The following is a 20,795-nucleotide window of genomic DNA, read 5'->3' as shown; positions in this document are numbered from 1 at the left end:
TACCGCAATGCAGGGATCCGTTTTTAACCCTGGTACAACTTCCGCTTGCCCGGTTACCGTACGCAGCCGGCTGGAAGGTTTTAATTTGCCACTTTGCACTCATCCACTTCCGGGCACTGTGGTATGGGCGGTTCTTTATGATTGTATTCGTTACCGTTCCTGTGCCCTCTCTCTCTCTCTCTCTCTCTCTCTTTCGTTGCAGTTAATTTATCGATAGCGGACGCGATGGTTTCCACCCTGAACGTTACCTTCAACTACACGTACATGCTGTACCTGGACTGGCCGTTCGGGACAATGTACTGCAAAATATCACAGTTCGTTGCCATTCTCAGTATCTGCGCTTCCGTGTTCACGCTGATGGCCATCGCGATAGATAGGTAGGTGAGGGGGGCTCCAAGGGGCTCAATTTGATGCACTCGCCCACTGACACGAACGCGGGAATGTATTGCGCACTTTAAAACGCATCGAAGCACAAAGTTATATTTTCATGCGGCTCCGAGGCCATACTACCACCACTCGGCAAACGTTATCTTTCCAATCCAACACAACACCAGAGCACTGGTGTTGGTCACACAAATACAGGGAGCAAAGGCGAACGAGAAAAAAACATAAAACAGCCGACTCCCGCAAATAAACGGGCCGCGCGCTCCGGAAAAACATCCGGACCCGGACCCGGAAAGGACCCTTTCTCATTTTATTTAATTTTTGCAAAACAAACCGATTCTGGGCCCGCGCCACCATGTGCCAGGCCGACCAACACATTTTGTGTCTGTTTTTTTTTTTTTTGAATTTTGTTTGTTTCGTTGTTTTGCTGTGCGTTTGCGTTTGTTTCGCTTGACTTCATCATTTCATCTTCATTACTCTTACAACGCTTCTTCACCTCACCCGATGGCCCGATGCTCCACCGTTCAAAAAAATGTCCTCGGGTTGTGTAGAAATGCTCTCTCCAACCGTCCGTAACTGAACGCTCTGGCTCCTGGTGGCGTATGTTTGCGAAACGAGAAAACAAACGATTGGCCCGTGGGAAAAAGGGACACGATAAGGGTGCCTTGGGGGCGGGGGGGGGTAAGGGGGTGGCAGGAGAATGACGAATTGTTGCACGAAGGGGGTGGGGCGGGGTTGGACATTCAGAAGAGCTGGCTGAGCATAATAGGCAACCAGGACACGTCGGCTCGGCTGCGAGGACAGCAGCGAGACACAGAACGACTGACGACTGTATTTATCCGTTGCTGAAAAATTTACTTCTAAAGTGTGTGTGTGTGTGTGTGTCCCAGAGGCGAAAGGGAGGGAGAGGTCCACCCCGCCACACCTCCCGCTCATCCGTCCCTAATCGTTAAGTGCTTAAAGTTAAGCTTTAAAAACGATTTTGCATACGTCGTCGGAAAGTGCGCCATTCCGTACGGTTCGCTTCACGTCAAGTCGCGTCATTCATGCGTTCCGCGCCAAACGGTTCGCATCCGGATGCCCGGTGTCACGTTGTTCGCCCGACCAGCAAGAAGTGGAAGAAGAAGGATTTACTTCTTTTCACCGACACACACAAACACACACCGCCCCATCTCTCGTGTGTCTGTGTGTCTTTGGATCAGAGTTCCGTTGTTTCAGGGTCAGCAATAAACATTTCCATCCAGGCGACCGTAGGGAAATGAGGAGTGGGGGAGGAAAGGGAGGTGACCGCGTGGAAAAGCAATCTGTGAGCCGAGCGAGAGCTTAGCGATTGTTAGGGTGTGCTTAGCACTTATTTCGGCGTATTTTTGTCGCGATCTATTGTTTCGCATATTTCACGCGAATGTTCCCGTGCCGCTTAGCAGAGCGGTTGTCACGAACGCAGACTCGCGACACGCTGGTGTTGGCTTCTTCTTCGTCCTTTCTTATTTTTTTCCTCCTATGGTCTACAAATCAAACACCCCTGTCGGTGTCGGGCTGGTGACACAGTGATTAGAGTTGGCGTTTTGAGTAGCATTTGATGGTTTGCCGGGTACGTGCGTACTACCGTTTGGGGAGCACGAGCCGACACGATACATAATTGGATGGGATGAAATGTGCGTTTGTGTGTGTGTGTTTTTTATTGTTAAATTACCAGCTTGTAAAATGTGCGTTAAAGGAAATGTTCATTATTCTGTTAGGGAGTTTTTTTTTTTTTGATTACGAGTACCGATGTAATGCTCCGTTTGCGGATCAACAGTCAGTAAAGATTTTTATAAGCTACTGAACTTCTGTGCGAGTCGTTGTGGAACATTGCAATCATATAATGGAATCTTGCATACAGTTAGGGAACATTTTCAATCAGTTGTGGATTAAGCACATGGTAGTTAGCACACTGTGTTAAACCCATTCGATTGTGCATGATGATATGCGCCTAAAAGTATGCAATCTTTCATTATGTGATTCCCTTCAGTGAAGCTTTCATTTTAACAATTCCCCTCAGTGATTCAAACGTTCCCTTATTTAGGACGAAACGCTGAACGAAGTTGCTTCTTTGTAGATTCCTCCATTTTCGATTGGTGACCATTTCCAGCAGGTATTGCTAAGAATCTTTGGCAGAGCTTGAACATTTTTAGGAACCCCATCACATGCCTCTGTCATCGTATCCGTTATCAAACTCAAACTCCAACCAATATCATCTAAGCCTACTTGGTGTGATTGCATTTTTGGCATTGAAAAAGCCTTACCGAAACAGTGTACGACGATGTGCTATGATTAAAAAAGATCAAAGGTAAAGGTGGCGTCCGGCTAAATTTCGAGCTGGAAGAACGTGCACATACCATACAAGGGATAACTTTATTCTCCCTCTCTCTCTCTCTCTCTTCGGGAAACCTCGAATCTGATGCAAAAGAATTGCGAAGAAGCATGCACGAGTCACGTACGACAGGTATCGGATTTTGTGGGCTGAAGAGATTAAAAACATCCTGCAGCGCACTGTTTTTGTTTTGAGTGAGCAATTAAAGCCAATGTACTTGGCTACAGGTGGTAGGCAAATTGCAGGGCAAAAGTCCAAGAATTGGCACCAACTTTGATGAATAATTATAACCAACCGTAGCGGAACGCTCCAGCCGAAGGATCCTGTGTGAGAGCCGGTTCGTAGAATTTCATGTGACCTACGAAATTGCCTTTTGCACGTAATGATACATGGAAAGTTTGACAGCACACAGCTGATAGATGAGCCGAACCTTCCCCAAAGGGAAAACAGCCCTTGCGAGCTGTTTTGTCAATAATAGCCAATCCAGGGCTGTTTTCTTTATGATCATAATTCAAATTTATTCACAGTTTTCTCGCGCGAGTGTCATGGCTGTCAGCACAGTTGATTCGACTCCAAGTCGGATAACGAACACAACGCGGCGGATGGGCATATCTTGGATGAAGTTTTCCTCTTTGGCTTTGTAGCCGGGACTCATCGTGCTGATTTATCCGTAGCCAGCTAGATAGCCAACACCGGCAAATATCGGAAAATGATCCGTAAAAGAGAACAGGCTTTTGTTTTTATGATTTCTCTACCATCAACTCCCATAGGAACGACCAACACCACCACAACAAGATAATAATCAGTGGAGAAGTTTTGGCTCCGCTTGGCCTCCGATATCTTCGCTTCAGCAGGACGGATGCGAATGTGGGATAACGTTGAAAATAAATTGCATTAAACGAGCAAACCTGCTAAATCCCTATCATTACGTCACACCCGGTATTTCCCAGGGCGGGAAGCAAACGAATGTAGCTACAACACGTGGCTAATATGCAAACTATTCTCCTAATTGATCATTAACGTAAACCCGGCAAACGAGCACCATGCCCCAGACGCTACGCATACATGTCCCTGGGCTATTTCCACCGCCGCCGGCTCACTTTTTCGATGATGAGAGCCTTCGCTTCATAAATCTTATCTTTATCGCACCGTTCAAAAAGTGCGCGGGTTCGCTTATCCCTTATCCCGCCCCTTACCGCTGGCCGCATCCATTCCCCACCCCGGAGCGAAAGGTTACCGAAGGGTACTTCAAATAAATTATCAAGGACCAGGGCAGGATGTCGGATATTTTCGGTCCTGAGGAATGCTGTTTTTGTTGTTAGTTATTTTTCCACTAGTTTTTTTTTTTTTTTTGCTAGTATTTGCTCCCAAACACGAGCAATGGCGATCACCAGCAACAGAGCCGCCACCGTACCATTTAATGCCTTCGTGTGCGTCCCGAAAAACTATGCGCAAGTAATAAATTATTCAAAAGCGTTTTCGAGTGCAGCTTCAGCCCCGTGGCTCGCCTCGTCCAGTCCCAGTTCCAGTCCAGGGTATAGTTGGACGGGCGACGCTCATACTACGCTGGTCCCGTGCTGGCAGCAAGAACCAACAGCGGGGTCGGCCGCTCACTCTCGAGGCGCTCTCGAGTGATGAATATTTAATTAGGACAATTAGATGAAACCGGCTCGCTCGGCTGCATCATCATCAAGCATCATCGGTGCCCGGTGCCGTTTAGCAGGGAATGCACAATTATTAGTTTTCCGTGTGTTTTCGCCCTTCGTATGCCATCCTGTGGGACATCCCCGGTACCGGTGGGGTGCATCGCGCGAGATGAAATTCATTTGGAGTTCGCGCCGGACGGTTACGGGGCGGTTTTTCGGGATCTCCGAACCGTTTTTTTTTTTTGCAAACGAAGAAACTATAATCTCCAATGGTGCGGAAGAAGCGATGGCAACCAGTCGCCATTTGCTGTACGATGATTAAATCATTTGAGAAAAGCGAAGCCGTGGCTCAGCAAACTCGGAGGAAAGCACACTAATGCAATTGTCTTAATTTAATACTGGCCCTGGCTTCGGTTGGTCGATTTGGATTCGGACGAGATTATCGTGCTCTCTGTGTGTGTGTGTGTGTGTGTGTGTGTGAGAGAGAGTTGTAGAGTCAAAGTCAAAAGGCTCGTTTCAGGCCCCGAACGCGTACCCAGTTTGCTGCCAGTCTGTTGCAGAAGCCAGTTCAGGCTGTTCAGATGCTTGTTTGAAGTCAAAACCAGATACTAATACACACACCAACCCGCTTCTCCTTTCACGTGTGTGTGTGTAAATGCAGGTACGTCGCCATCATGAACCCGCTGAAGCCACGCATGGGCAAGAAGGCAACACTGTGCGTTGCGGCCAGCATCTGGATCGTCGGTACGATCATCTCCTGCCCGACGCTCCTGTTCTTCACCACCTACCCGATGAAGGACCACATCCTGTGCTACGCCGAATGGCCGGACGGTCCATCGAACCACTCGAGGCAGGAGTATGTGTAAGTAGAGCGAATCGCTGAAAAGTATCTTCCCTCGCCGAGAAGAAGAAGGCGTACACAACACACAAACACGCACACACAAAGGGTTGCTAATTGCACCGGGCAATTGTGTTTTGGCAGGTACAACATCGTGTTCATGCTGCTCACCTACTTTCTGCCGATCGGTTCGATGACGTACACGTACGCCCGGGTCGGGCTGGAGCTGTGGGGCTCCAAGAGCATCGGCGAATGCACGCAGCGGCAGCTGGAAAACATCAAAAGCAAACGGCGGGTAGGTAGTCGATTGCCACCCAATACCGGGCCAAGGCTACGTACGCGTAGTTCGTCAAGCGAAATGGACAAAGTTTTTCGGTGGTGATGGAGAGAGAGACAGGGAGAGAGAGAGACAGAACCAAACTTTGGCATCTAATGATTGAAGTTTCCTTGGAAAATGGGCACGTTTAAATTACCGCCTAACCCGGGGGAAGCCGCAGGAAGCTGGAATCTGGAGCAAATTGGAACAAACTTTTCCTGGCGCGCTTAGGAACAAGGGGGAAGGATTCCGGGTTGTCTTCCTAGAGGCGGTTGATGGAAAATGAAATGTTTTGTTCTGTTTGTTTTCTCTCTGGTTGTCTCTCTTGTTCACACACACACCCTCCGTGTCCTACAAACCGCGGACACTCATTAGCTCTATCGTCGCAACGTAATGTCGTATTTTATTTCCATTTCCATCGCCCGCTCCCGGCTGGTTTCCGGCTTCCGGTTGTTGCTTCCGGCGATCCCAACGCAGGTCGTTAAGATGATGATGATTGTGGTGATAATCTTTGCCGTTTGTTGGCTTCCGTTTCAAATCTACTTCATCCTCACGTCGTACTATCCGGAGCTGACGAAGAAACCGTACATCCAGGAGGTGTACCTCGCCATCTACTGGCTCGCGATGAGCAACTCGATGTACAATCCCATCATCTACTGCTGGATGAACTCACGGTAAGGGGTTGATGGGGGGGATCGTTGTGCAGCTGCACCGCTAATGTCAATGTTCTGCTTCTGTGCTACCGCGTTAGGTTTCGGCGCGGGTTCCAGCAATTCTTCCGCTGCTGTCCGTTCGTGCGCGTCACACCGGACAGTGCCAGCAGCCATCGGCGCACCGGTACGTCCCGTTACTCGTGCTCCGGTTCGCCGGACCACTTGCGAATAGTAAGAAATGGTGTGCATTAGCGTGTTCCGTCCCTCACGAGTCGCGTCGCATCGTAACGAGTTCCTCGCCATTTTTCTCTCTCTCTCTCTCTCTCGCTCTCACCCGCCCCATTTCCAGATACCGAGCGTTCGTTTCTGTACAACGGGTCCCAGTCGCCGACCGGGCAACGGAAATGGCAAACCGGTAAGAATCTGGCCCCACTGCAACTAATCGATTTATATCCACGACGCTACTCAGCTCCCGCGACGCGATTCCTCTAATGCACGTGCTTCCTTGTTTCTTCCTCCATCCCTATCGTTCGTGACCGCAGGTCCCATGCGACGGGTGAACACGATGCTGACGAGCCAGCTGAACCAAACCACCAGCCTGTGCTGTGCGTCCCAGGACAATCCGCAGGGCCGGCCGGTAAAGGATTAGCAGCAACTGCACGAGCTCGGTCGCGGCATCTGCGGATCGATGGCGTCACGTCGCCGTGCGCGATCGTGCCAATCGGTAGAGGAGCTGTAAATAACAACCAGCGCCCACCCAACAACCCCCCAGGTTGGGGGAGCACGTGTTTCGCAGGTGTGCAAACACTCACTGGCGCGTGTGACGTATTAAAAGTCGTACCAATCGAGGTACGAATATGGAGCAAAAGGCCGGTGTTTGTGGGCACAAGATCTTTTAAGTCCATGTAAGATTAGTAGTGGTCGTGCAAAAGGGACGCAAAAGGTGGAAAAGGGGAGGAAAATTGGAAAAACCCAAACCGAAAGTCGAGATGAAAGGGGTGAGACTGCTAACCGTACTCAACCGCCTCTGTGTCGGTGTGGAGGATGAAGGAGGAGATTGAAAATCTCGTAAATTAATTTGCCCACCGTGTGTTAGCAGCAGCAGCAGCAGCAACTAGAATTGGTGCTGAAGAAGTGTTACGACCTTAGGAAACACTCCACAGTGAGGTGTATTTTTCCGTCGGCTGCGCTACAATACAATACAATCATACCCAGTGCGCCAACGCGTACCTACCGGTGGCGAGTTAAACTCTGAAGAAGAACCGACGCACCGGCCGAAACCCGAAGTACCGGTGTTAAGCTGATTAACAGCCCTGCCCAGGCGCTTTATTTATAGCGAGGCAAACCGAAAATCCCTCTGCGAGAATGGTTTGCTCCACGACGGGTCGCGGTTATCTGTGTCAAAAGCAAAAAAGGGATCCTGTTGTTTTAGAGACCCGCGATCCCCTTTTCCTTCGCCTGATTTTCTTTTGCCTACACGCGTTCCCGTTTAGCGAGCTGAAATTGTTCCTTCACTGTTCCCACCCACCGTGCTTTTTTCTTTTTTTCCTCTCGAAGCGTCTACCGGTTGTTTTCCGGGGCATTTCAGGGTTGCCAAGATTAGTGCTCTGCCTAGTCTCATACCTAGCGTATTGGTGTGTTTTTCCCCGCCTGCTCCGAAATTAAATGGACGACCGTAAATCGAGTGCGATTTAATCGACGAAGATTTAGATTTGACTCCATTAATCACGATAAGTGCGAAACGGTGTCGACCGTACGGGGGAAGGTTCTCTAACGCGAGCCTTCCGAGAGCTGCTGGTGATAGTGGCGGCACGCTGGAAATGGCTATAAGCCACAAACAATAGACGCGAGTCAAAGGACCAATTTAACCGTTAAGCGTTACGCCAAACCACACAAAGTACACTAGAACGCAGTAGAAGTACGAAACAAGCTCCCCAAACCACACACCCCCCCATTAGAAACAAAGAAAAACCAGAAAAAAAGCTGTGTTAATTCTGTGCCACCCGGAACCGGTGTGGTTTTGATTAGGAGAGGGTGGGGAGAAAAACAACACCCCAAACCGGTCAACGGGGCAAACGAACCTGGTAATAAAACTTATTTGTGGCTCTCCACTGGATGTCGATATATGTACATGTGTATGTTCGGAAAAGGGTGTGAGTCTGGAGTTTTTACTTTTCGCCGCCATTACTTGCCGCCCCAATCGTGCAGCAAGCACACGAATCCGAAGTTCATCATTACGAAGCGCTTCAGCTCTCGAGTTTATTGTAGTGGGATTGTAGGAGAGGAAGAGATGTACATATGTACAGAACGACTACTTCACAGTTCGGTCGTTTCCAGGTTGCGTGCACAGAGCGTCGATTCACTGCCGCGCTTGATCTGATAGTTAACGGCGTTGTTAGCTTCGGCCCCGGCCTCGAGACCCTTCCGTGCCTCGTACTGCAGGCAGTTGTCGATGAAGAAGCCGGAGCTAAGCGAGCGCTCGTACTGTGCATCGATCGCGTCCTTGCACTTGTCAAACTCGTCCTTAAGCCATTCACCGTCCGGATTGCCGCTGCCGATCCAGATCGGATTGCTGCCCTTCATGCTGTGCTTGTTCGTGTTCGGTACTGCTCCGAGTACTTCCTGGTACATGCGACTAGGTCCCGATGCACCTGAAATTGGGAGCGTAATGATGAAGGAAGGGCACACGAATCGTTGTAGGTACACTCACCAAATGCAGCTATCTTGGCAGCTCTTAACCGTCGCCGGTAGGATAATCGTTGCGATATCGAAAGCCCAATCACAACGATCAGCAGTGCACCGAGCAGAATGTTCGTCACAAACAGCCATATTATGTTGACCGACAGTTCGTCCATCTCGGCCGTCTGTACTAGCTCGGACGCCTGCGTGTCTAGCACATTGAATTCCTGCAGCGAAAGCGAAAGTTGTGAGTGCATCAAGGCGGTCAATTCATCAAGGCGGCCAACTCACCTTAAACAATCGATCCAGCTTTTCCACGTGCTTATCCAGCAGCTGCAGCACCTGATGCACCTCCAGCACCGAGTTGTTCTTCTGATCGACCAGATGCATGAACATGTCGCTTTTGGTCCGATCCACCGACCCGTCCGGATTCTCGTGCACACGAATATCGTCGATATTGACGATACATCCACTGACGTTGCTCAGTATTCTGCAACAACAACAAAAAAAACCGCCCCACATTACCGATCGCCCCACTATCAAACCTCCCAATCAATCAACTTACTCTCGAAAACTGTTTATATTGTGTCGAATCTCGGACGGACGTTGCCGAAGGATGAACTTTACCCGCTGATCCTCGCGTATCAGATAGATGAACACGTGCGCCCGATCGTGGCAGCCGTACGAATCGTTTGCCGTCACCGAGAAATCGAAGTAACCTCGCATCGACTTTTGTGGGAAAAAGTTCAGCAACACTTTGCCCGTGTCTGCATCGACGAGGAATGGGTCGGTACGTAGATCGTCCAAACCTTCGGCAAGCGTTTTCCGGACCTCACCGTGCCGATAGTACCGGATCAATCCGTTCAAGCCATCGTCAGCGTCGCTGGCCTAAAGTGAAGGAAGTGAAGTTAATGTTCCTTACAGTGTCTTTGCGTTATGACTTTACTTACCTTCAGCTGCAGAATGGTTGCACCGAACTGGGATGACGTTGAGATACCGCCGGTGAATATCTTCGACTCAAACACGGGTGAGTTGTCGTTGATGTCGTTTATGTACACGGTCGCCTTCAGCAGATTGCTCGTCTGTCCACCCATGTCAGACGAAAGGCTTGCGTTGGAACACTCCTCCGATGCTTTAATGTGCAGCTTGTATAGGGATCTATTCTCCCGGTCTAGCTCTTTCTCCACCTAAAACAGCGCGAATGTGATTAGGAGGAACTTCACCATTCCTTCTACCTTCAATCCAACGTTACCATCAAGTCATGCGTCACTGGATCCAGTGCGAAGTGTCCATCCTCGTTTCCTTGCACGATGTAGTAGCAAACGACACTCGTCGACGGTCCCTCCAGTGGATCCAGATAGTCCTGGTCGACCGTGTCCGGCAGCCGTACTCTTTCTGTACCCGGTATCATATGTTCGGTAAAGTTGAGACTAATTTCTTTCAGCAAAAACTGTGGCTGATTGTCGTTGACGTCCCGTACGTATACGATCAAATCAACGCTGCTGCTGAGCGGTGTTGGAATACCCTGATCGTACGCTTCGATTCGCAGATCGTACATCATCTGTTGCTCTCGATCGAGTGCCGCTGCCAGGCTGAGTTCGCCCGTCTCTTTATCGATCGAAAACTTTCGATAATTACCCAGCGAGTCCATTTTGAGCCGATAGCGCACGATCGCGTTCTCGCCGACATCTTCATCGTAAGCGTGCACTTGAAAGAATGGTTTGCCGACCGTTGTGTTCTGTGCGGGTTGTTACAATTGGGTGTTAATTTTTTAACAGGATGAAGACCACACGTAAGCCGTACAAACCTCAAACACCTTCACGGTCGTATTGCCACTGGGAACGACAAACACCGGCGCATGATCATTGAAATCAGTCACGCAGATCTCAACCGTATCGCGCACCGTATTCGGTACGCTACCGAGATCACTCACAATCAACTCCAGCGTATAGTTCCCGTGCAGATTCTTCAGCGGACCGCGGGAGTATATTTCTGCGTACTGGGCAGACACCGGCTGGATGTAGAAGATCCCGGAAGCGTCACTTATGTCGAAGCTGAGCTGACCATTTCCGTTCGCTGGATCATCTGCATCGGTCGCTCGTAGCTTCACGATCGGGTCGTTGATGTTGTGGTACTCGGTGATCATACTGCAACCGGAAGGTTTCTGGATCACCGGTGCATTATCGTTATCGTCCACCACGTGCACTCTAAAGAAATGAAGAGCGTTAGCTTTAGGCTCAAAGCTTCAAATGATGCTTCGCATTGTCTTACAGAATGTGCTTAAAGGCATTCCGACTCTCTCCATTCAGATATCCGTAAGGATAGTTATCCCAAGCCTCCACAGCCATCATGTACTCGGCAGTTTCTTCCCGATCGAGTGCACCCGCCACTCGCAGGATTCCTTTCTCCGGATCGATACTAAACTTTTCCTGCAGCGTGACATTACATTGATTAGAAAACCACCACCGATCACCCCACCTTTAAAACCTTACCTTTGAGCTGACACGATCCAGTATGTACGTGATGCGTCCGAAATCGCCGGAATCGAGATCCTTTGCCAGTATGATCGCTATCTCCGTTCCGATGGTAGCATTCTCCGACACGTAGAAATCATTCACACTGTCCACGAAGTACGGATTGTTGTCATTCTCGTCCAGCACCTGCACAAACACCTCCACAAAGGATGCTCTCGGTGGACTGCCGGTGTCTGCCGCCCGTACCGAGAAGTTAAGCCAACCGTACTCTTCGTGGTCGATCCGATTGCGCACCACGATCTCACCGGTTTCGTCATCAACGTGCAACAGATCCAGCACCCCTCTGTCACCCTCCAGACTGTACTTGACGGTTTTGTTTTGGTCTGCGTCTTCGGCCACCACCGTACAGACAGCCACCCCGTACTGGCTGTTTTCGGCGATGGAGTGTTTGTAGAACGGTTTCCGGAACTTGGGATTGTTATCGTTCTCGTCCAGCACGGTGATCTTGAGGAAGGTGTTTGCCATCTGATCGCCTCGTTCGGCTGCTACGTCCTCCACCACACAGGCTAGCTTGATTTCGGCAATTTTCTCACGATCCAACAGCTTTGCAATCTGTATGGTAAGAGACACAAGACATAGGATAAAGATCAGAAAGCTGTGAAAAATGCGCCAGAGGTGACAATTACCTTCAGTAAGCCATTCGTCTCGTTGAGCACAAATGCCGCTACAAAATCGTAGTCGTCCAGCTTCACCAACGCACCTTCCTCGGTTTTTCCCTCCGATTGGCTACGATCGATGTAGTACCGTAGCATTGCTCCATCGTCCGGATCGCTAGCAAGCAGTCGGTACACCTCCGTTCCCACGGGTGTATTCTCACGCACCGCCACTGCCGTAGGCCCAATGAAGTACGGCGGTTTATTATTAACGTCAGTGATTGTCACATTCACCAGACAGGATCCTTGCAACTGCTGGTCCCCGTTGCCACCGTCCGTGGCGATCACTTCCAGTACGTACGTCGATCCCGATCCCTGCTCGTCAGGACCGATCAGATTCGGATCGAGCGATGCCCCATGCGTGACCGATATCTCGCCCGTGCTTGCCCCTATCACGAACCTACCATCCGCACCCTGTTGTATCCGATACGTGACGAGATTGTTGGGAAACGAGCCATCCCCATCCATCGCTGTCACCCTCAGCACGGGCAGACCGCTCGGTGTATCCTCCGGGATAACGATCGCGTACTGTGCCTCGAGAAAAACCGGTGCATAGTCATTCACGTCCTGCACGTACACCATCACTTCAACCTCAGCCGTTAGCGCCGGGTCACCGCCATCAGCTGCCTCAACGTGTAGTGAAATAGTGCGCGTGTCGCTACTTCCACCACTCTCCAGCCGCTCGAAGTCAAGTGCCTCACGCACCGACAATCTACCGGTACGACGATCGATGTGAAAGTATTCCGATTGATGCGTGCTTACCAACCGATACTCTACCGCACTGTTCGGCGACCCTTCCAGATCGTTATCACGTGCCTCAACTGCGATCGGTGATTCAAATTCAAACGCATTCTCTTTCAAGCGTACCTCGTAGCGTTTCTGCACAAAAATCGGTGCATTATCGTTGACATCTCGCACGTTCAGGATAAGTGGAACCGTGTTTCGATTGCCCCGACCTTCACTGTCACGAGCCTCCACAGTAAGGTAGTGCTTTTGAACGATTTCGCGATCAAACACTGGGTCACCATCGGACGCCATGAGCGTAATGGTACCGGTGCGTGGATCTAGGTGCAGAAAGCTCGAGATACTACCGGTAAGATTCGTGTACCGTATGCCTGCAGTACCGAAGACACCCGAGTCTCCGTCCGTTGCTTGGATCTGTACCAATACCGTGCCAGCGGTCACATTCTCCGGTACATCAATTTCGTAGGCTGGCTGCACGAACTCCGGAAAGTTGTCGTTCTGGTCCAGCACCACCACACGCACCTGGGCCGTACTGCTGCGGCCAGCCGTCTCAATCTCACTTGCCACGACAGTTAAGGTAAGTTCACGTACTCGCTCGTAATCGAGCATTGTGGGGTCCTTTACACGCAACCCAAAGGTAGCTTCATTGATCGCTCGTTTCGGAATCACCTCAAAGATATCGCTCGGTGGATCGAGCGATAGTCGGAAGGTTCCATTTTTACCCTGATCGTAGTCGTACACTTCGTTGATACTTCCATCAATAAACCTGGCCAGTGTGTTTTCCTGAGCATTTTCCCCAATTTCACACTCATAGCCTTCGCTTCGGAAGCGTGGAATCTCATCATTCACATCCGTCACGATCACGGTGATCTCCATAGTCGAGGAGGGTGCGGGCTAATTGGGAAGAGAGTGATCATCGTTTAAGCATCGATCTGAAGACATCCCTTGATTACGCGTAGTGATTTACCTGCTGTTTACTCTCCTCGGTGGCCACTACTTCCAGTATAAAAGCACCATTGATGGGATTTTTAGGGTCTTCCCGATCGAGCTGCTGCTTCGTTCTTAGTGAACCTTTGAAGCGATCGATCTCAAACAGCTCGCTGGCGTTGTTGGATATTCCGTACAGTATGCGATTGTTGATACCTCGATCACCATCTACAGCTTTGACTGATTGCCAATAAAGAAGAAGAGAAGAGACTTAAGTCAACTTGAAAGGATTAAATATGTTTTATTGGGGGAAGTACCTCGCATCACTTCCGTTCCGATCGGTGCATCTTCAGAAATGCGCACCACCGGTTGGGTCACCAGAAACTCTGGCGGTTGATCCTCGACGTCCTTCACTCTGACCAGCAAAGCGGCAGTTCCTGTGTTGATTCTTCCCTGTACAATAGCGTAGAATAGGTAAGTCTTACCACCGGAGGAGTATCTTGTATTGCTCATCAAATTACCTGTATAGCCCGATCAACTGCCAGTACATTGATGTGATAGAAATGTTGCCGCTCGTAGTCCAATGCACGCGTCAACCGCACAACACCCTTCCCGTTGGTGGTTGAGATCGAGAATACGTTGTTCTCCTCGCGCAATCCCTGTATGTAGTACACAACCTGCCCGTACGCTCCTTCGTCCTTATCCACCGCTTCGAGCGTGGTAAGAATCCCTGGTGGACTATCCTCCGCCACCTCCAGCACCGAGGCAAACGGTTTAAAGATAGGCTCATTGTCGTTGATGTCCTCCACCAGCAGCAGGAAGCTTTGCGTCACAAAGTTACCCTCACCCAGCCGACCGTCGGTGAGCGTTAGTATGAGCGTGTATTCTTCCCGTGCTTCACGGTCGAGCTCATGGTTGAGGTAGACGAACGCTTCATTCGATGCGTTCTGCTTCAGTCTTATGATGTGGCTGTCGGCACTTTTCTGCACGCCAAAGGTGAGTGGATCACCGTCCGCATCGTGCCCGCGCAGATGATAGATCAGTGTGCCTACCGGCGTTTCGGGGAACTCCTTCAATCTTATAACTATTTCGGCATGATCGTCGATCAGAAACACCGGCGCACGGTTGCAGCTGACCAGCGATGTGGCAAAGCTGAGGCACAGCACTAGCTGCAGGAAGAAATGAGATCCAGCTGCCCAGAACTTGCGGACCGGCTTGAGCCGGCAGACGGTGCGTTTGAGTATTTCCATCTGTAGCTTGTCGGTTGAGCGATTCTGTTTCATGGTCGGTTTTCCTGCGCACCATCAAGCGGAATGATATCGGTTCTGGAATGAAGCCGAAGCACACCAGAACAGGGAGAACAATTAGCACTCTCCGTCTTTAATTCTTTAATGTTCTTATTAAGAGCTATCTAAGCACTTATTGTTGGGCTTGGATGTCTATTCTGTGATCTTAAGAGTTCAAGGGCTAGAGCGCTTATTCACAATGAAACAAGACTATCTTTAGAATATTGAGCCTATTCTTATTCACCTTTCAAGCTAAACTATTTTAAAACTATTCATTTCACAAGAATCATCCAGAAAGTGGTGATGAAAGGATAGGACCATAGTCCAAGAAGAAAATCCACCTGACTGCATTTGCAATGCTATACCCTCCAAACTTGTCGTAACTCAATTTTTGCGACACACAGTTTGCAGGATTCGAGTAAAAAAATTCCACTCCACGTGAGCAAGGGCCAGCAGCAGTAAAATACGAATGAGCAAGCCCGCCAACTGCAGCGAGCGAGGCAAACGAGAGCAGCATGCAACAAGGATGTAGTTTGAAAGAAGCTTTATAAACAATGCTGCCTTTTTCGCTTGAAATTGCTTTTTTTTATACAGACCCGGCACAAACAAACCACACAAACAAGCGCAACCTTGATCAACGTCGCCCGCTGATTATTGATTCGCTGAAATGTGCATGGCACAGGAATGAAACTAGGAGTTTCACACAGCATCATGAAACACGATACACTTTAATACAACCACTCGTCCCACACGCGCGAAAACTTTACATCACCTTACTGGTAAAACTGGCCAACGGCACTAACTGAGACCTGGAAAAGTTGTCGAGCCATACACCAGTTGATTTCAACCCGGACCGGGGAGAAATTGAGTTCAAGATCAGTGCGATAGTTCATGTTTGCTTATCTTACCCCTATCGGTAAATAAATCTTCATCGCCGGTTACTCATTTCCCCGTTCCCGGTGGAGTCGGCTGTACGGAGGTGCACGTATAATTACTTTTCAGCGCAGAGGTTCGCACAGAAGAGATGACGCGAACGGAAAGCAGGCACACACACACACACACTTCACGGTCACAGACAATGAGGTGAACCGAGTTACGTGGCTTGTGAAGCCACCTTGATGGTAAGCCGAGAGTGTGGCAGAAGATAAGAATCCGGCGGCCTGCTACCCCTGGCAATTGTGTGCTTATGTGAAAAGCACCATTCTTAAAGATGCTTCATCTGTATCTTCATCAGATGAGCGCTAATGGTTCTGTTCCCACATGCATCTCGCCTGGCATTCACCGGGCTCGGACGTATCGGTTCCGTTGACCGTTTTCCACCCATTTGGCCCGCTGCCGAAGGGATCCCTTTCAACAAGCAAAACAAAGCTTTATTAAACTGCATATTTGTTTTAGTCCAGACCGTAATCGGGGTCGACTCGGGGGGGGGTATGCTTACAGGATGAGAGCGGCTTAATTGAATTGCTGCTGCAGTGCGCTTCTCGTCAGGTGGAATTTCATCTCGTGACCAAGAAAAGTGCGATAATCATGTAACCAATTCCAATTTCAACGGCACTCTAAGCTATTATCACATGTAAACCTTTGTTCTCCCGTGGAGTCTTTCGGTAGTGGCACGTCTCTCTCTCTCTCTATTTCTCTCGTTCTCCCCCTCAATCCCTCTCTTTCTCATTACTTGTGCAATAAAAATATCAAACTTAAAGGCTATTACTTTTACTTTATTGTGTTCGATATAAAACGCCTGAAAGTATGCAATAGCTAGGTTTTGGGTATTTTAAATTTTCAGAATAAAACATTGCTGCCATCTCACACGCGATAACCCAGTCAATAACCCAGGAAGTTCTTACACTCCCCACATAGAACTGAGCATTTGATAAGTCTTTTGCATCCTACCAGGCGACTGAATCCAAGCAACTCTTTAGTTGCCGAAGCTTCTGAGGAACTGTTATCATTACTTTAAACCACATAAAAAAGATACAAGAAAAAAACCCCAGGTGATTTATATTTAGGGGAGATACTTGACCAATCTGCAGTCTTAAAATATTATTACCAAACAAAGAGAGCTTAAACAAATTGCTCTCCGCTTCCATTACATTTAATAGCATCTGAAACAAATCTGTTTACCTGCGCCAAATTCCTAACCGGGCGTTTCGAAATTTCTTGGTTTGTAATAATGTTGGACATGCCTGTTACGACTAAAATTTAAGACACTCAGCAATTACATCAAATCTACCTTCACTCATACTGCCTATGGCAAACGAATCCCCTGTTTAAAGCTTAAATATGGCGAAAGATCAATGAATCAACCCTTACTCTGCAAACAAACAGCCCATCCTGGGGTGCCTAAAATATGGTCCACCTTCAATGATCGCTTGCCGTTTACGATGTTGATAATTTACGTTTTAGCGTCCTCGCTAAACAGAGACAAATCACGCTCATTTAATTGATCCCTCAAAACAATTCCTCTTCGGCCGAAAACAACCCGCTTTCGGTGGGGTCTCCGCCTCCGGGCATGGTGCAACTGGCCACGGGAGCGTTTTGAGTGGCTCCAAACGAACCATTTAATCGCATCAATCAACGGGAACCACCACCAAATTGAACCACAAAGCCACCTAACAGCTAGCCACCGCTAATTCCACCGACTGCCCTAATTCCTAATTTTCCGTGGAAAGCAAACACTGCCACCAGAAACGCCGCTCGAGTCGAGATGGGGCGGGTGTTAGGGGAGGGGGTGTAAAAGTCCGTTCACGTAATTTGCACCCCTTCCACCGGTAAGGAATGGCCATTTTCCCATCCCCTCCCATGGCGAGGTGCGATGACGAAATGTGGTCGCCCGTGATCGTGTGACGACTGTGTGCGTGTTCCGAGGAAAAATGCCATACCACTCTCGCTGACGGCGTCACAAGCTCGCTCATGTTTACATGAACTCTACCAGCAGTTACAGCATTGCTGGCCTGACCTAGGCAGCCACCTTCTTCCACCGGGTACATTATGCGATATGAACTTCCATCAGTACGCGAGAGGGTGATGAAAATGCGTGGGAAAATTAAAAGACTGGTCAACCGCGCTTGTTCGTGGATGAGGCTGGCGCATGACGGTGCGTACGTACGTACGATGGGAACTCGTTGCGCTAGGTTGCGTTTCACATCTCGCAAGAACTACCTGGCATCTTAAGAGTGATGCCGGGGGTGTTACGCGCGTATCAGCTCCACAATCTTGAAAGGTTGAAATTGGGCGCTCACATCGAGCGTGCTCGGTCTTAAGTTGGTAAAGTGATATTTTTGAAAATGATATAACATAGCCCGTTGTTGGAATACTGTGCTTAAGATACACGAGAAATCTAACTACCATAAGTGAACGTAAACGAGTTTGTGTTTTGAAGCCATTCGGCTTGTAATTTGCATCCGAGAAGCATTTTGTCGACCTGAGAAGAGCCTTTACGTCAACTTTTTGAATTTGGTACAATTGTCTTTAAACTTTGAGAATTGTGGCCCGAAAGTGAACGCCTGCAAGTATGCCACGTTTTTGTACATTCCAATAGTGTATGACTAGATGATGTTTTCGGAAATTCCAGACGATTATACCTGTGCTTGACCTAACAGCTAGAGAGATGATGGAGATAGTATCCCTATCAGCAGGAAACTTCGGTGGATCATCTTCAAGTACAGCAAGTCAATACTGATCGAGTATCCATCTTTCGTCTGTGGCTTTCCTATGTAGGGCCAGAGATTAACAACACAAAATTCAATGCTGGCATCACAACTGACCCTGCTAGCAGACACCAATTGATTTACCGATGGGTAATCGCATCTGTCATCCAGAGCTTCAAATAGCTTGGATTCAAAATTAGAAGCGGCAACAGAATAAATTTTTGGAAGACAAAAGTACGGGCTTCTATCCGACTCGTTGAAGTAATATTGAAGTTGGAGTACTGCCAGTAGCTGAACCTAGGAAACATAGACCCTATCCAACATTATGGAAAACCTCTGAGATGCAATGTTCCATAACTAATTCCAGGCTGGATTAGATTGAAGTGAATTTGCGAATGAACAATAGCTATAAAGAAGTTCTTTATTAATAAAGTTCGCTAGAGATCTATGTGATGGCCATTTCTTAAAAATGGACCCAGACAATCCAGCCGACATAAACAGAGGAGGCTTCTCACAGGAAGCACGATGGCAATGATGCATCCACCAGATATCTGATTAGGAGAACAGGACGTTCCACTGTGTTGCAGTATCAAGGAATCTTGTATCAAGTATGGAAAGTAAACTTGCATTACTAATTGTGTTAGCTTAAATAGGAATGTCAATAATGTCTCTGACATCTAGCAACATCGCCTGAGATTGGCCTTACTTCGCATAGTACTACCATTCAACTAATGATACCCGGTTCATCTTATTAGCCTTTTTTGGATAAATTTATGGCAATCATTTCAAACGATCACCTTAAATCTCCCTTCATTAACGACTTTCATTAAATCGCTAATCATGCTCATCATCGCGTGTGACCACAGTGATAAATTGCTCGATGCAAATTGTAACAAAATGCATTCCACTTACCTCCGGCTTTTCTTCGGTAGGCCTCAAGGGTGTGTGTTTGGCCACAACACTTTCTCCAAATCGTATCCAGAAGCTATGGGTCTCACAGGCGCCTATTTTGCCTTGTTTTTTTGGCTACAGCCCTTCACCGCACAAACACTCCACTACTGTACGCTTAAGCAGACTGGACTGCCTCACTGCCTCATTCTTTGCAAAAATATGTTTTGCAACATGCCTACGAGCCGCACTTCAACAACACAACACTACCAGACACGAACCAGGCTGCCGCCCAGCATGGAGATGATGGCAAGATGAATGGTGAAAGTCATAACATAGTCGTGGGCCGCCAAATGGCTTATCAAAAACATAATTTTAATTCACCTTTTATGCTCCACACACACACACACACATGCCTTTCGCTCACCCCACTCTTGTTGCAGTGATAGTGAACGACACGGGAGAATGGTGAGAAACTGTCGGATGCAGTTTGTTGTTGTTTTTCCACCTTAAGATAGCGAGAAACCGAGCCCTGCCTCCCCGAACACTAGAGTGCACTCATCTCATGGGGTTCGTTCCGCCTTTCTACTGCCGGTGGTTGTTTGGAATGCACTTCCACGTTTCCGTTCGTTCCACCAACTTCACGCCCCACACCCCGAACGCTTCAAGTTTCGCCGGGGAATCTTGCTGGTACTAGAACTTTTAATAGTGCGCCAATTTTGGACATGACATAAGAGCCTCGGCAATTTCCGTGCTCTGCACACGTCTCGCGGTCAGTGATGCGTGCACGGTCGGTGCATCCGTTCTGCTTCAGGTGCACCCCTTGTAGCGATCCGCTGTTCTAGCCGACCGTGGGGAACAACCGGAGAGGAACACTTTGAAGCAACGGCGTCGCGAAGGCAACCGAATCATGCAATGGAACGTTTTTTTTTTTTTTGCGGGAAAATCGCACCAAAAAGGAAAGCCCTCCGTGCGCTCCTGGTCTGGTTCACCGCGTTTGGGTCACTGTCACGATTTTTGCTGTGTGCCACTGTGATTCGTTCGTTAGGGAGATGTTTTTTTCTTTTTCGGTAACGATTGTTTACACTCACACACTGCTGCTACTAGCACCGAAACACAAAGCCGGACCGGTACGCTGCCTACTAACTCGACGACTGGCGTTGCGATGGTAACCTGTCGAGCGTCCAGCGCGGTTTTCCAATATTGAAGCTGTGCTTTGACACAACGCTGTCACTCGCAGTAGGACA

The 20,795-nt window shown here is 48.8% G+C and overlaps 2 protein-coding genes across 4 annotated transcripts in view; one reads left to right on the top strand and one right to left on the bottom strand.

The window, feature by feature from the left end:
- The window catches only part of LOC118505604 (tachykinin-like peptides receptor 99D), a 20,344-nt gene extending 12,016 nt beyond the window's left edge, over window positions 1–8,328 (top strand). The window contains exons 4-10 of one of the 3 annotated variants that reach the window (XM_036041633.1): window positions 203–377; window positions 5,045–5,245; window positions 5,366–5,516; window positions 6,015–6,211; window positions 6,289–6,431; window positions 6,540–6,605; window positions 6,733–8,328. In XM_036041633.1, the coding sequence (XP_035897526.1) occupies window positions 203–377; window positions 5,045–5,245; window positions 5,366–5,516; window positions 6,015–6,211; window positions 6,289–6,431; window positions 6,540–6,605; window positions 6,733–6,839 (1,040 nt within the window). In that variant the 3' untranslated portion in view covers window positions 6,840–8,328. The remainder of the gene's footprint in view (window positions 1–202; window positions 378–5,044; window positions 5,246–5,365; window positions 5,517–6,014; window positions 6,212–6,288; window positions 6,432–6,539; window positions 6,606–6,732) is intronic. The other 2 variants (XM_036041634.1, XM_036041635.1) reach the window with 2 other exon arrangements.
- On the bottom strand, window positions 4,075–20,795 carry LOC118505603 (cadherin-23). The gene is made up of 14 exons (XM_036041631.1): window positions 19,573–20,795; window positions 14,249–15,052; window positions 14,045–14,180; window positions 13,768–13,967; window positions 12,030–13,694; window positions 11,362–11,955; window positions 11,141–11,298; window positions 10,677–11,076; window positions 10,122–10,607; window positions 9,820–10,056; window positions 9,435–9,757; window positions 9,161–9,359; window positions 8,901–9,096; window positions 4,075–8,841 (listed from the first exon to the last, which is right to left on the bottom strand). Exons 2-14 carry the CDS (start codon window positions 15,008–15,010, stop codon window positions 8,507–8,509), a joined length of 5,691 nt encoding a protein of 1,896 aa, XP_035897524.1. The 5' UTR covers window positions 15,011–15,052; window positions 19,573–20,795; the 3' UTR covers window positions 4,075–8,506.

The sequence above is a fragment of the Anopheles stephensi genome, chromosome 2 (assembly GCF_013141755.1).
Source record: "Anopheles stephensi strain Indian chromosome 2, UCI_ANSTEP_V1.0, whole genome shotgun sequence".
Classification (NCBI taxonomy): Eukaryota; Metazoa; Arthropoda; class Insecta; order Diptera; family Culicidae; genus Anopheles; species Anopheles stephensi.
Note: the sequence above shows the minus strand (reverse complement) of the source record. Positions and strands in the feature narration are given on the sequence as shown.